The 16,829-nt window shown below is 40.9% G+C and overlaps 1 protein-coding gene across 6 annotated transcripts in view; it reads left to right on the top strand.

The window, feature by feature from the left end:
• Positions 1-2,699: 2,699 nt before the first annotated feature.
• Positions 2,700-16,829, top strand: part of lrch1 (leucine-rich repeats and calponin homology (CH) domain containing 1) — a 100,036-nt gene continuing 85,906 nt past the window's right edge. For all 6 annotated transcript variants that reach the window (XM_085435419.1, XM_085435418.1, XM_085435415.1 and 3 more), the window contains exon 1: positions 2,700-3,115. In XM_085435419.1, the coding sequence (XP_085291545.1) occupies positions 2,899-3,115 (217 nt within the window). In that variant the 5' untranslated portion in view covers positions 2,700-2,898. The remainder of the gene's footprint in view (positions 3,116-16,829) is intronic.

Raw genomic sequence — 16,829 nt, 5'->3', positions numbered from 1 at the left:
CAAGTCGACTGGTGAAATTCAAACCAGGTTCTGAAGGGGGGAAGTGATTTAAATGTTTTCGTGATGCTCAGGACTTTTTCAGTTAATTTTTAACTGCTGTAACAAAGAGACCTTACAACTCTGGGATGAATAAAATATATTTCAACTTTGCCATGTCTTCTCTTTAAGGGGTAACTTGATCCAGTAGACAAAGCAAGACGAGTCATCTGAGAAAACTCTTATAAGTCTGATTTTAAACTACAAGTCTAAATGTAATGATTCAGTAAATGTTGTAAGTAAATATGGCTGTTTTTATTAGTGATTATGAAATAAACATTACAACTCATTTGTTTGCTTTAATAAAAGATAAAGATAGATGACTGAGTCTTTTTGGGAAAGAAACACCGAAATCTTAAACCGCAGCACTTCATTCTTTCAAGCATGAACATCCAGAGATGATTTGAATTTCACTTTAAGTGTATACTATTGCATATTTGGTGTACTTCCTCATTTTTTAGCTGGTGAACATGAATACCAGACTTTGTAGTCAACAACAACAACAACAACATATGTTTTGATAATGCCATTCAAAATGCCATAGAAAGTAGGGACTTGGTCTGGAGTCAGTGTCGTCTATTCCTCTGTTATTTTGTGGCTTAATCAGATCTCTTTCATTGTTATGAAGACCACATAATTGACTTACAGTGAGCTCAACTTTTTTGTAACATAGTCACTATTTTGGGGGTAAAAAAAAAAGTGCTTAAAAAGGAAACACGAGCTACACATTTCCTGAAACACACATTTTTACATCCTGGTACCTCATTGACATGACATCACTTTATGTCAGAAAATTGTGATATCAGAAAGAAAAGAAAGCTCTAACTGGTAAAAACGTTTTTTGTGAGAAATATTTGAGTCGCTTCTTAAACTTCTTCCTTCCACTGCCTCGTGTTACTCCCCTCTTCTCTGCTTTGACTTTTATGAAGATAAAAAAGGACATATGTAATTATACCCATGTGGAAAATAAATAGTAAAAACTTATAAAAGACTTGCATAAGATGTGGCCTACTTCATACAGTGAATCATAGAAGGCTTATATGATTTACTCATGAAAGTGGCCACTTTCTCATTACTTTCATATATTGTTTTAGTAAGTATCCAAAACATCCAAGTTTCATTTATATAATTTTTCAAGGGCTCTTATATCTGTTTTCAGTCCTGTATGCTTTTCACACAAGTTTCACACAAGACAGATACAAACTTTATAAGATTTATATATATCTTCTCCATATGGTTAAACTGTGCATGCAAAAAGCAAACTGGCTAAAAATTTGCAATAATTATTGAGTTTGAGTTAATCTGTAAGATGTGTTGTGTGTTAGGTTAGCAAAGGTCCTCACAAGTATGTAAGTATGAACAAGTGATGGTGCTCAGTGTAATCAGGGGTCAGCACTGTGCATCATCTGCTGATGCAAGCTCGTTATGTAATGAGCTGACTCAGCACTTCCTTCTGATTCCCGGTGGGACTCTCTCATTATCACTCATGCACACACACACACACACACACACACACACACACACACACACACACACACACACACACACACACACACACACACACACACACACACAAAAGCTTCATGTACACAGGATGGTTGTAAATAAGGGTTTTTGGCCTGCAGCACGAATCAGTTTCTCTCCTCTCATAGAGCTGCTTTCCGGTGCTTTAATCTCAAACAATAAAATTTGATCAAATGTATATTTATGGTTCATTTATTGTTCATTTGGAACTGGTGACATTACTGCTCATAAACTGCAGCAGTGGTGTTGCAGATAGTGTAAATATGACATTAAAAATGAAGAAAAAATTGTGAAGGTTTGTACCAATTGTTAAATCTAAAACTTACACAGAGAGAACTTACATTACAAGAGAACTGTAGTTACAATCTTCTATACACTTTTCACTGCATTGTTAGTAGTTACTTATTCTTATATCCTTGCTAAAGGTAACTGGTGTGACCTGGATATCTTGGTCTCAGCAGCCACTTTAGTCAAAAGGAAACCACCATAACTTAAGCACAGGCCTAACTGCAAAATAGGACACCCAGCCCTTTAGTCTTTAAACCTTGTGTTTTAAAGCAAAATGAAAATTTCTGAGATAACTAACTATAACAGATATAACAGAGATTAAACTCTATGAGAAAGCTTCAGTGCGCGAAATGTGTTGTTTGTCGCTTTTGTCCAGCAGAGGTCACTGTTCATTAAATTTCAGCCCCACTTTCATTTTCACTGCCTTTCACGGGCCGCAAAAGGCTAGTGCGCAGCCGCACTGAGTGAAAAAAAAGAAAGAAGAAATGCGGCGTGAGACCGGAAACACTGTTTTCAAAATAAAAATCGTAGCGCAGTAGAATATCGTCAGTCATCTTTATATAATAGATTATAAGAACAGAGTTGAGGCCACATAACCACTTACACAATTGCATTAACAGTGCTTTACTTATACATTTGCAATCATGGTATATTAATTCCCCCTCATATCTGGATTTATAACCACATTTCAATGGTAAGACCTTTACATTTGTGTCTGAAATATTTAATTTGAAATTTAAAAAATGAATATCTAAATTATACCCGAAACGGCTTCGTATTTATTATTTCATTCCACCGTAACATTGGCCTGGTCGGTGTACAATTTTGAAATTTGTTCCCCGGATGTCGCACCGTCCAACTGAGACGCTTGACGACACGCGCAGACCTCCAGGCAGACGCGGCGGCGACAATCACGAACTCAGAACGCGCGGCACGGCCACGGACGTCTGTGAAGTCAGTGTCCCGCTGTTTACCTGAACGTAGCCAACCCCGCGCGCTCTCTCGGACATAACCGATACACGGACACGCGCAGCGGAGAGGCGGAAAATTATGGCGACGTTGGGACCGGAGTCGGCTCGCCCCCCTCTGGGTTCTTCTCCGTTAGTCCAGGCTCACATCGGCAGCGCCAACCTGCCTCCCAACCGGGGCTTGGAGCGGGCGCTGGAGGAGGCGGCGGCCAGCGGCGTCCTCAACCTCAGCTGCCGAAAACTGAAGGAGTTTCCCCGGACAGCAGCCAACCACGACCTGTCGGACACGGTGGAAGCAGGTAGGTTGTTCTTTGGTGTATTGCACTCCCCCAACAGCCCATCCCGGTTAGCTTTTAAGAAGGGGGGGGCACACCGGTGCTGGGCGGTAACTGCTCCCCGCTATAAACGCGTCACGGCGGCGTGGAGACTCCTTTAAGTAACCGCTGGACGTTATTTACAACATTGGCATTTCCGTTATCCACGAGGACTAACTGAGCGTTTGCTCACGAAGCTGCACGGGTGGTGTGCCGAGCCCTCAGCCCTGGTGGTGTTTGCAAGTTGGAACTTTGGCTTCACCTGAACCGGATGCACAGTTGACTTTAACCCCTCCACTGAGTTGTGTTTAGCCTCCTGACTGGCCTCATTGTGACCTGAGATTTGTTCATTATTGAGAGAACAGTCATAGGAAAAGTTTCAAGTTTCCAAATGACTGAAGCCCTGTGTTTATGGAGGGCTATAGTGAAAGTGGGCACTGGAGCATTTATCACTGATCCGACTGTTCAGTGGAAATCCCCACTACTTCCTTTTAATCCATTACAAGATGTAAACAGGCATGGAGAGTTGGCTGAACCCCGACACACTCAGTCTGTGCTGTTTTAGGCACAACATAGCTATTTTCTTTCGAACCCAATCCCCTATCACGTTAATTACCAGAACACAAAAGGTTATGTGTGTGAAGTTTTCTAACATAAAGGTAAACAATAAAAAAAGATGTATTTTTGCGCTGTAAAAGCTGAAGGAAAGGGTCTTTAAGAAAAGCAGATGTTGTTTTATATGAGGGTTCTTTGTTACAAAGAAGGCTTGATATAGGAGTCATGAGTTTAAATGTGTTTGCGCTCTAACAGACCAGTTACCTATCCATGTCATAGACTGTAGGTAAAAGATGGATGTAGCCACCATGCAACCCTCAGTTGCTTACTGAAGACTGATTATGAAGTCCTGAGCTGAGTTTTTTGTTATTGTTGTCATGTTTTGATACTAGACGAGGACAAAGGGGTGGAGCTGACTGTGAAAGAACTATGCATACACCTAGGGTGATGTCTTGTGATTCATAAATAACTAGCTAATTAGCATACCCTAAATCAGGGGTGTCAAACTCAAATACACAGTGGGCCAAAATTCAAAACTGGAACAATGTTGCGGGCTAACATTAATATTTATTGAAAAAAAAAAATATTTATTGAAAAAAAAATCTTCCTCCAGATATAAGAATGAATCTTTTCTTATGGACTCAAACAAGTTTTGCTGAAAAACTGAATATGGAACAAGCAAGGCTTAATACTAAACGATATATATATTAGCTGTGTAATATCAGTAGGCCAGCTCTAATAATAATTTGGTATGGCTTCGCGGGCCAAATGTAATTACACTGCAGGCCAAATGTGGCCCACGGGCCAGAGTTTGACACCGATGCCCTAAATAATCCTGATTTATGACTCTAAAAATGATAATAATTTGGATTTAAACTTGAACTTTATTCAGTATGATCCAAAATCAACAACCAAGCCCATAAACTCATCAGGAAAGTGTTTACTCTGGTCAGAGAATAAAGGAGTCGAGGGCAATTTTAATGAACTTCTGTACAACATATGTACATATATGTAATAGCTTCCTGTCTGTGTGCTGGTAAGGCTTAAATTTGGCTCTGTGGCTGCATTAAAGGACAATAATATGACTTGCTAAGTGAAACAGGCTTTTCAGAAGTTTGTGCCTCAGTCTTTGTGAATAAAATTATAGCGTGGGTTTAATATGTTATGTAGAACTAACTAGCAGTGTTCTGTATCTTTGCAATATATGTGTACAGGCTATAGAAGCAGTTAGCTTATGACGTAGCGCTCCACTCTCTTTTTCATATGTGATCACTTAGGACTTAAAAATAAATAAATAACATGGTAGCAGCCAAAATGCTAACATTGAGCTTTCAGTGTAAGGTCCTAAACCAATGGCTGATGGCTGCTGGTGGCTGCATCCGTCTTCTAAATACAGTCTATGATCTTGGTGTATAGGGCTTTGGAGTTGACGTCACGCCGCAGTGCATTGTGGGATTGCGGCGCCATGTCAGAAGGCCACAAATCAAAACAAACACACTGTGTTGGAAGCGGGACTGCCAGAACCTTGCTTAAAATCAACGCAAAAGACAAAGGGCTGTATCGTGACCGTTGCGCCCAGACGCCAAGAGATGGTACTTGGAAAAAATAGCGTGTGGACCCGTATGAAATAAGGCAGTGGAGTGGAAACCCAGACAGCCTACCGCCGTTGTCCTATCCCGATATCTTCGCTTACCCTGTCTGTGGAGTCAGCGCATACACGGCCAATCTTTTTTGGAATTATAAATTCCTGGAGACACACATCTAGTTCTAGTTGGGTACAAGATTTGGCCGTTGACCATATGACCAAGATACAGCCAGCTTGCCAGCTGTGCGTTGCCATGTAAATACATGTGTATGTACTTGCTAATTACAGGTGAACAGATCTTGAATAAAAAAAATAAACATACTTTTCTTTTCTGTTTCATATTTCATATGCCTGCAATAATGCCAAATAACTCCGTCAACATGACGTGATTCTATAGCATCACACATTACGATGTTTTATCTAATTATCTATGACCTCAGTGCATTCGAAATACACTAAAAGCCTATTAAGAGAGATATGAATTTATTTAGGACTCACCGGAAAGAAAATGCTGCGAGCAAACCAACAAAAAATTGGGGATGGCAGAGAACTCGATATCCGCTCATCTGACCGCTGCAATCCAAACCTGACATCTTCGTTTAGTAATATCGGATACATGAAATCCCTCCCCTTGCCTCCAGGAGGGGAAACGATTAAAAGTGAGCCCATTTTCCAGCTTCTTGCCTTCCCTATCGTGTGATCTAACGTTGCAACCGACAACGCAGCACGTACGAACCATAGCTGACGCTTCCGTGTACTTTCTTTGGCCTACTGTCATGGTGGGAGGGGGCGTGGCCCAGCTCCCGTGACATCACGCTCCAAAGCCCTATATTGTGAGTCTTGATAAGTATGGCCAGAAGCAGGACTACCTTTATCCATACTGGGGTTCATGATTGGCATTTTCTTATTGATACATACCAGGTCAAACGGAGTATAGGATATAAGGTGCAGGTCTCTGTGGTTATCAAACAGTCAAGTTTTCATCACTGACCTACTGCCCTGATCCACATAAGTTTTCAGTGTTCGCTCTGACATCATGTGGATTCATAAGGTTAGATTTGGGGGCATGCTGGTTAAGCTGATTTGCTGTACTGTGCAGGCATTTTATCTTTCAGCTTTTAAAAGTAGTAGAAACACTGGGTTAGACACGTGCTCTAAATGTTGCCTGCTAATGCCGTTGGCAACAAAAACTAAGTTGTGGCTGTCTTTGCTCTTCAGAGTAAGTGAATAAATGGGTTGGCTGTGCTGCAGTGAAGACAAGTGACGTTACTTTGCTGCACTTCGGTCTCTAACTTTGTTTATGTACACTAAAAAAGAAATGTGGATTACGTAACTGCTGCGGAGCTCACGTTTACAGAACCATACACCCACCCACCCACGCATGCATGCACACACACGCACACCGCAGCAGCAGTATGAAGTCAAGCGATAGAAGTGATGGCAGTAAAATGAGAGTGTGAAGATTGTGTGCTACAGTTTAACAGCGTTCCTGCAGTATATATTAGGGATTCCTGGTCATGGACAAGACTTTGTGATCTGGGATGTTTTGTGTCACTTACATACCAAATGACCTTTAGAGAATCCTTCTTATAAATCTAAGAGGGTGCTTGTCCTGCCTCTTATCCCTAAGAGTCAGTCAAGAGAAAAAAAGAAAGCAGGTAAAACTGGGCCCTAACAGTTTGCAAGCTGTAGATGTTTGTGTAATATGTGTCAGGACGCTGAAGGCATTTTCCTTTAAAGTGACAAGATGTTGTTGTACAAAAATGTTGTTCCAGAGATTTATAGAATTGCTGTCAAGGGCCATTGAATCTGTTCTGGCAGCACGTGGTAGCAAAACTTCTTACTCCTAACACTCCTAACACTCTGTTTATTTTTTCTCTTTAATTTGATGCCAGTTTATTTAATGCTTTCTTACCATGACGGTCTCAAGGTGCATCATCCTGATGTAGTGGCTTACAGATCCATCCTGGAGGAGACAGAAATCCCATTGGGGTTGTGTCAGGAAGGGCATCTGGTGTGAAAGTCTGCCAAAACAAACATTCAGCGTTACCTGCTGCGATGGCTCTATGAATGAGGGATTAGCCGAAAATAGCTTTTAAGGTGCATTATCTTAACCACTTCAGGAAACAGAAGGTGTCAGATTAATGAGATTAATGATTTCATGTACATAGTTAGGTCATAAGTGTTTATTTAATAGTTTGTTGAGTTGTCACAGCAAATATTTGGCAAATAGGCCAAATGAGAAACAGTCTTTCTTTCCGTGTAAAAAAGTTGAACTACATATTTAATCCTTGAGTTATCTTTATATGAGGAAAAAGAAGGCCAGTCTCATCAGGACATATCAGTTTTTTTCTGCACAATAAGGAAATGCTGCTGCAGGAAATGAAAGAACTGTCACAACTCTCTGGCTTTAAATTGTAAGAAACAAAACATGTAAAATAAGAGAAAAGGTCCTGATGCTCATTATACAATAGATAAAAGCTGTAAAACTTAGTCCAAACATATGCCTTTCATCACATTTCATCACATTTTCCAGAGCTGTCCACTGGGGCCGGATTGGAGCATTTGGCAGGCTGATTCTGACACCCCCCCCCCCCAGGCCATATGTATGACACCCCTGTTTTAGGATAAAGGAAGGGTTCAAAAAAGCCAGAGAAAACAGTGCAGCCATGAGGATTATCAGCCTTACGGGCTTCATGCATTAAGATACGTGGGTTCAAAATATCTGTATCAGCCAATATTGGCCTTACTGACTGGTACCTCCTGCAAATTCTGGCTCAATACTCGAAGATCATGGGATAAAGGGATAAAAAATGATAAACATTTGGTTGCATGTCAGCGTATTGGTGTATCAAAGTTAGAGCAGGGCGATATGGCCAAAAATATTTATCACGATATATATTTGAAAATTTGCGATAACGATATAACTGACGATATAATTGATGCGAGACAAAATACAACTCCACAACATTACTAGCGCAAAAAGACAACCTTCCATTTATTTAAAAAGAGGTGCTTTGCAACATTAAACTGCAGTGTGCAGTACGTATTTTTCGGACCATAAGGTGCACGGGATTATAAGGCACATTAAGCGAAACAAAGCAGTCAGATAAATCAAACTTTATTAAACTCATTCTTCTTGCTTCCTCCACTTCTGTACCATTGATTCATTAATGTTGAATTCTCTGGCAGCTGCTCTATTCCCATGTTGTTGCAGTATATTAATGACTAACCTCGTATTGTGGATGGATTATCTCAGTTGTTCTCCTGACTGAAGTTTGGTCCGTTTACAGCATCCTGCCATGCGATTGCATTTGTCTCTAACCATGAAGAACCTTCACGTTAACTTTTATAAGTGGAAAAGTGTTAGTGTTCGTCCTCCAGCTTCACTGTTTATGTTATGCTAACATAGCTGTGTCGCTAGCGATCACGTAGCACATCATTATATACCAGCTAGCCCAACTTCAGTAACCCTACAAATGTCACTGCTGTTTAGTTTCCTGTCTTCATTTATGTTGGAAGTGATAGCAGAGCTGTACGTTTGATTTTTTTTCAGAAATCTCTCAGTCAGAACATGCAATATCATGCTTAGGTAACTAGCGAAACTAGCGAGCTAACTTCCGCTAGCTTCCTGCTAACTTCTAACTCCGTTAAATGTAATAACTTTTGTTTTCATGGATGCCTGGAAGTTAAACTTTATAGTTACACCTGGTAAAGCAGCAATGCTGATCGTTTTATTAAAGATGAAAGAATTTAGACAGTTTTTAACGCTCAGTGATGCTGCAGTGTTCGTTTGACCTGAAGAATACGGAGTTTAGGACCCAGATTACTCCCAGATTTAAGAGCATCTTAGTCCGACAAATATGACAATAACAACGGCCGCTTGCATGTTCTGCAAAAAAATGTGCTTTGTTGTGTATCTGACGGACAAACACCAAACCAGTTCCACATCACTGAAGTTGCACCATTTTTACAAACCAATTCTGGTTCATCTGTTTCACTCAACAATCGGCCATGTGCGTATGAAAACAAAGGCACTGCGCATGCGCGTTTTACTCCCATTCTATCGCGATATTTCATTTTCCTATCGTTGCCTAACATTATACCGGTATTACCGTGAACGGTATAATATGGCCCAGCCCTAATCAAAGTATCTCTGGCGCTGGGAAAAAGAACCGAAGAAGCTTGAAAATCCTGCTGTAGACATTTTGGAGTGGATATGACCGACATGCTGGTGTGACAGTAGTAAACAGTGGCCTGTTGAGTTTTCTGTAGTGAAGATGGAGGCGTCTCTGATCACACAGCAACTGTGATCAGTTCCCATGAAAAGAAATGAGATGAGACAGAACAAAGTGAGTCACTGTGACAGACGAGCGTGCTGTGGAAGCACTCGTCTTTAAATGCACAAATGCACACGCGTATTTATATAAATCAGCTAAAGTGCACACAGAAGCAGTGTGTCAGAGTCGACAGAAGTGCAAGGACTCACACTGTGCTTCCTCCTAGTTTCATATCAGCAGCCGCGCAAGTCTCGGCTTGTAGTGAAACACAAGCTGGAGCTGCTTTCCTTACAGCCTCCTCCCACTAATGGCTTCTCTCAAACTAAGAGGTGGCTTTTTGTTGGAAAAGAGCTACTTTTAGAGTGTTTACAGTCACTCGGGTGAACCACGCTGAAAGGCGGGCTGAAGAAACACAGAAAGATGGCGGGTTTAACTTCTTTCTGCAGTTGCTGTTTTGGGCCTGCTTCTGCCTGTTCTCAAACCTCTATTTAATACTTAATCACACCTGATTCATACAACACACAGATGAAGAAGAGATTTGAAACATCACATCATAAAGCATCATTATAATTTTGTATGGTGCTGAAAAAGTATAAGGCACATTTTCAAAAGCTTCCTCGTGGAAGATGTTGCACATGGTTGTGATCAAGGAAGAGGGACTGAAACAGTTATAAAGGATAAAGAAAAAGAACACTGAGAACGATCAGAGGCTGATGTTGATTGTTAACAGGGTAAAATGTGGTATATCTAATTGAACGTGAGATAAGATTTATTAATATGACACGCTCAGGGAGGGGCTGCATATGTGTGGTTGCAGGTATTTATTTTAGGGTAGATTATATCACTTGTGTCCAGGAACTGAAAGGTGAAGGAAGGTGATTTTCAAACCAAACCAACCAGTCAGTCTGCTTTCAAATGTGGTGGGATCAACAGCAACTACCAAACCGTGTGTGTGTGTGTCTGTTTGTGTGTTTGGGGTGTTAAACATCCCTTAACTGCCAGACAGTTAAAAGATAAACAGAATGACATAATGTTTAGTTCTGAGGAATGACAAAATTTTAACCGCAGATTTTATTTATTTATTTTTTAAATCGCAATCATCCACAGCAATAACACGTAACTGATTTTGCTTTCATTTTATGCGCTTACAAATCCTCTTTTGTACCGTTCCTGATATAATTGCTATATATAAAAGTTCTAGCACTCAGGGTGAAAGTGTTTGGGAAAAATCTGAGAACTTGAAGGGGATTTCTGTTTAAAGATGATTCCAGGAAAGAGGAAGAGAGTAGGGAGATGATTTTTTTCAGTAATAAAACTGATTCTTTCTGGTCACCACTGTACAGTTGTGAGAATGGCATGAATATTAATTTTCACAAAGTCTGTTTATGTGAAGAGTCAATATTTGCAGTGTTGGCCCTTCTTTTTCAAGAACAGTTGGCCCTGAGATGCTGTCAATCAACTTCTGGGCCAAATCTTGGCTGATGGCAACCCATTCTTCCATAATCAAAGTTTGGAGTTTGTCAGAATTAGTGGGTTGTTGTTTGTCCATCTGCCTCTTGAGGATTGGCCACAAGTTCTCAATTGGCTTAAGGTCTGGGGAGTTTCCTGGCTATGGACCCAAAATTTCAATGTTTTTTTTCCTGAGCTACTTAGTTATCACTTTGGCATTATGGCACGGTGCTCCATCGTGCTGAACCATTGTTCCTTACCAAACTGTTCTTGGATGGTTGGAAGAAGTTGCTGTCGGAGGATGTTTTGGTACCATTCTTTATTCATAGCTGTGTTCTTTGGCAAAATTGTGGGAAAGCGGCCCCACACATGAATAGTCCCAGGATGCTTTACTGTTGGCATGAGACAGGGCTGATGGTAGCGCTCACCTTTTTTTCCCCAGACATCCTTTTTTCCAGATGCTCCAAACATCTTTATCAGAAAAAACGACTTTACGCCTGTCCTCAGCAGTCCACTCGCTGTACTTTTTTTACAGAATATCAGTCTGTCCCTGATGTTTTTCTTTTTGTTTGTTTGTTGAAGAGAAGTGGCTTCTTTGCTGCTCTTCTTGACACCAGGCCATCTTCCAGAAGTCTCGGCCTCACTGTGCATGCAGATGCACTCACACCTGCCTGCTGCCAGTCCTGAGCAAGCTCTGCACTGGTGGCACTCAGATCCCGCAGCTGAATCATCTTTAGGAGCCAGTCCTGGTGCTTCTTGACTTTCTTGGGCACCCTGAAGCCTTCTTCACAACAACTGAATCTTTACCCCTGAAGTTCTTGATGATCCGATAATGGTAGATTTACGTGCAATCTTAGTAGCAACAACATCCTTGCCTGTGAAGCCCTATTTATGCACCGCGATGATAGCTGCATGTGTTTCCTTGCAGATAACCATGGTTAACAGGAAGAACAATGATTTCAAACATCACCCTCCTTTTTAACACATCCACTCTGCTATTCTAACTCAGTTAGCATGACATAATCTCCAGCATGCATTCCCACAAAAGATCCACGATCTAATTATTTTGCCTTCTCAATAACTAATAATAATAGGCTTAAAGTTATGACTGTTTTCTACAACAGTATCAGAGCTGCAGCATCATCTGGTGGCAGATGGCCACGGCCACATAACATGTGACAATTTAATGACCTTGGCAATCAATTAAAATATTAACACTTAGATTCACCGAGTTGTACGTCCTGTACCTTCTAGTGACAATAACGATAATTAGTCCTCTAGTGATGGGCTAATGTATAAGGTGATCAGTTCAATTCAGTTTCATGTTCTTTGTTGGCTGCTCTACTTGTCAGCAGCCGTGCACTGATATCTAGCCCGAGAGCTAACATGGCATGGAGGAAACAATCAGCAGAGGGTCATCAGGATCCAGCTCCACGGTTAAGTGTAAAAAATGTTGACTTACTCATAAGCCCTGTACCTCACTGAAAAAGGGACCTGGAGGTATTCCTTCAACACCGGTGTCTAAATGGTCCTCGGCTATGGAGCGCTCGTTTTGTAATAAATGTATCACTAATATACAAACATGTTTATATCTGGAAGGCTTGAATCAGAGGTGTACAATGTATGATGGGGCTATGAATTATTCAGTTAATTTCTTCATCAATTAATCATCTTCTCCTCATATTACTACATAGATGCAGAAAAACACTGTAGCTGTCTCTGTGCTGCTGTGTGGTTGTGTTACTGTCCTACAGTGGACACACTGATGAGCTTTTTGGTATTAATGCTCTGCCTGTCTGCTGTGGGTTTTATGTGTGTGAGCATGTGCTTCCCACCACATACCCAGCTCTAGACAATACACATTTCTGCAGTGTTTGGCAGTTTTTTTTAGTGGACAGACACGAACACACAGGCACGCACACAAAGAGCTTTACAATATGTGTGTAAACTGACAGCAACAACCTCCCTGCGTTTGTCAGGTGTACTGTGCAAATTTTTATATGGAGTTAAAAAGTTCAAATTGTTCTCCACTTGTACTTAAATGCATTTGCACATAGAAGCATGTTCATCAGTATATCTGCGATTTATTCTGTTAATAGGCAGTTTTTTTTGTTGACCATCAACCCTAACGGAGTGAGACATTCTCTGACCATCAGCAGGTTGGATTGCCATATCTCAGCATTTTTTATTGCACTGTGGTTACTTTCCAAGTGTGTACATGAAAGGTGGAGGAAGTCCCAGAGCACAGACCAAGTTACCAATCAAAAGTGACTACAATAATAATAATAATGATAATAGTTTTTTTTTTCATTTTTTGTTTAATAGCCAACCCAACTGAAATCATGCCTTTAAATTATGTAGATCAAATTTTAGTTGGGACATTCACTATTTGCAGCAAGATGCTTTTGGAAAATTAGCTGCACAATACACAGTTAATAAATGCTTGTTTTCTGTTGCTATATGAATGCAGTTTATTTATTTCTACTAATATTTCTTTACTTTAGACTTTTCTTTGAGGAGGAATTTGAGAAGTTTGTAGTGGTGCAACTGCCCAAACTTTAAGCCACGATTGTATTTTTTATCCTAAAACTGCTGCATGAGAAGCGCTGTCACTGAACTGGTGACGTTCAGGGTGTACCCGCCTATCGCTATAATGTCAGCTGGAATAGGAGCAGATGCAGAGTGACTGGGGGAAAAGAAAATGAATACAGTAAAACAGCAGTCCGGGGTTTGCAGAGGTCTTAGATGCTGAAATTATTTACAGGGAATTTTTTTTTCTTTCCAATTTAAGTATGTTTTCCATATTTGTTGAAGAAATCTGTCAACACGACGTGTACTTATAGTCAGGTCTATTTATTTCACCAGATACCAGATGTAACGCAGAACGGGTCCTGACCCCGGGTCTGTAAGCAAAACTCTAAAGGGCCCTCCGACCTGACCAAAGAGCCATTTGCCATTGTCGCAGGGAGGACAGGTTTACTCGATCGCTCTTCCCGCAGTTTACTCTCATGGTGATTTTTCTTTTTTTCTGAAGAAAACAATATTTTTTTTCTTTTTCTCATAGAAACTGTAAACAATGATGTGGGGTCCTTGTATAATTTGTGGGCAACTTGCTTATTGATCTGACTATGCAATATTTTACCAGTCAATAGACCAACAAGCTGCCATGTTGGCCCGATAGTGGTTTACAATATTATAGAAGTCATTAATGATACAGAAAGAGTGCAATAAAGGTTTGAAGGATGCAGCTGTGTGTGTGTCTGTGTGTGTTTAATGTGTGTAGATGGATGCATAATGTGTGCCTGAGGCATGATTTATCCCCCATGACATTACCACCCTCACTTCCTATACCTCAGTGCTGTTCCTTCCCTTTCAGGAAGCGTTGGATTTCCAGGAATGTGTTGGGATGTGGGGTTAGAGGAGGCACTGTCTGCTCAGTGTTCGCGCCACACCTGAACGTAGTGACAGCTGTGACGGAAACACACACCCTCAGATCCTCAAACACTTTTATATTTGGAGGACAGAGTAACCACAGCAGAGTGGTCTTTTGAAAGTGTCAAAAAGCACAATTTTAATTAACACATTTTAACAATTTAGGGAACCAAAAGACAGAAGTGCATGCTTTCCTTCCTTGTGATTAGATGCCTTAACATTACCCCTCACTGTGAGCTTCACCTTCAGCCGCCTCCTATTGATTTGTTCTCAGAGGACTCTGAGAGGGAGGACCAGCGGCTCATGCATATAGAATGAGGCAGTTAAAGAAGCACTTAATGGAGCATTTAATGGTTTTCTCTCTGAGAAATGAAGAGCTACAGAGACGCCAGTCGGAGAGAGTGAGGAGCTCAGGGACATCAGAAAAGAGCTCAGTGGACTGAGATGGAAAGTGCAATCTAACAGGACCGAGTCCAGGTTCTGTCAGCTTGGATCAGCGCATGGATGGGCAAGATTTTTGGAAACTGGTTTCACCTGATATATTGACAGCTCCTCAGAATATTTATCAAGTTTTTTTTAAATCATCCATCCAAAATGGTGATGTGATCCATCAGCTACTGCAACCTTCCCTTCTCTTACTCTGAAAGTTCAGCTGCTGCCAGTCTTCAGTGTCATTCAGCTGTGTTGAGTCTCTTGTCTTGTGGTCATTGTTCTCATCTGGAGAACCACTGCATGAAAGTTTAACATCCGTCTAACATCAGCCAGCAGCAAGTGCTGAGCCTTTTCTCATGCTGCTACGCTGTGTTCACAGAGTCTGCTTACATATCTTAGCATGCCTCCATACTACCACCACGAATGTAGGTTAATTCTGAGGGGAAGGATGATCTGATATCGTCGTGTTGTTCCCAGGTCATCATGAAAATCTTGTTCCAGGTTCAACATTGCAAGTGACCAATCACATTGTTGTGAAGTTATTCTTTTGCGCGCCAAGCCATTCGTGCATTTATGAAATTCCAGTGTTGCAAGGACTATATCAGTTCTGCTTACCGTTTATTAAAGGGTTAGGGTCAGGGTCCGTTGATCGGCGGACAGAGGCGGTTTCTCGCAGCTTAAGTACAGTTTTTTTTTACGGCGGTTTTTCCCGAAGTCGCAAAAGTCTGACATCACAACATTCTGATTGGTCACTTGCAACTGGAACAACATTTAGTATGATGATCTGGGAACAACACCAACACGACGATATCAGATCGTGCCTGAGGGGAAACACTGTCGTGTTTACTAAGTTAAAGGAAAGACAGTGGCTTGATGCCTTGCCTGAATACGTGTGTGTGTGTTTGTGAGAGAATATTGGGCAAAAACACTGAGACATAGAAAAAAGCACTTCTATGAAAAAACAACAACTTCATTAATGGTGGAAAAAAGATTCCTGATGAAGTAATAATGTCTTAGTTACAACTAACAGCGGTTTAGGAAGGATCTCATCAGAGGAGGCCATGACATATGGAACACTTGATCCCTGAGCACACCTGACACCTACCTATGAGTAAGGATATAACTTCAGGCTGTGACATCTTTTTACACATCGAAACTGTCACACTGATGTCACATATTACATCATCTCTGAGAAATTCTGTGTAATTGTACAAAAGACAGCAAACTCAGACAAAGTTCTAAAATGAGGTCAAGCTAACATTGAAGTTAGATCTGCCCAAACTAGGGATGTTCCTGGTGACTAATTTCTTACTCCATTATGAACATTATATGTTATACTCCAGACAAATGTAGAAGTGGATAGGAAAATTGATAGATCACTTCTGGATACATCAGCTTTTTTAATATAAGATAAAGAATAGAATAAACATAATGTCTTATTATCTCTCAGGTTTGCCACCAAGGACCTACTGTTCTAGGTTACTCAATTTTACAATCTCTTTTTTCCCACCTATTTTACAAAGTTGTTTGTCTACTGTGGTAGCCGTGGCAATGTCACTATTATCAATTAATTACTCATTAATAGTGATGATAATGGTGAACTGTATGTCTGTGTTTTATTTTATTATTGTAAGTGTAGTTAATGACAAAGATGTCCAGAGGCTTGCAGACCTTGCAGAGCTGTAAGTGTCTTTGCACTAGCTTTGCTCTTAGTCAGTGGAGCAAAAGCTAACCTGAAGATGGGTGGAGTTGTGATAATGATACTGTAAGGCGGGGAAATGAGGGTGGAGATGCTGGTTTTCTCACCAGCACAGAGGAGGGAAGTAACTGCTCCCCACTACATTGTGTTCAGGAGGCAGTGCCTTGGAGCTTTTCCTGTTAAGGAAGCCCAGTATCTCCCCACCCCCTCACCACAACTGTAAAGCGTAGCCGCAGCTACAGCTGGACTTATATAATTATTACTTTA

Source organism: Copadichromis virginalis, linkage group LG16 (assembly GCF_057382275.1).
Source record: "Copadichromis virginalis isolate Kocher_CV1m ecotype Utaka linkage group LG16, C_Virginalis_male_GT1.1, whole genome shotgun sequence".
NCBI lineage: Eukaryota > Metazoa > Chordata > Actinopteri > Cichliformes > Cichlidae > Copadichromis > Copadichromis virginalis.
This window is presented reverse-complemented; position numbering and strand designations above follow the sequence as displayed.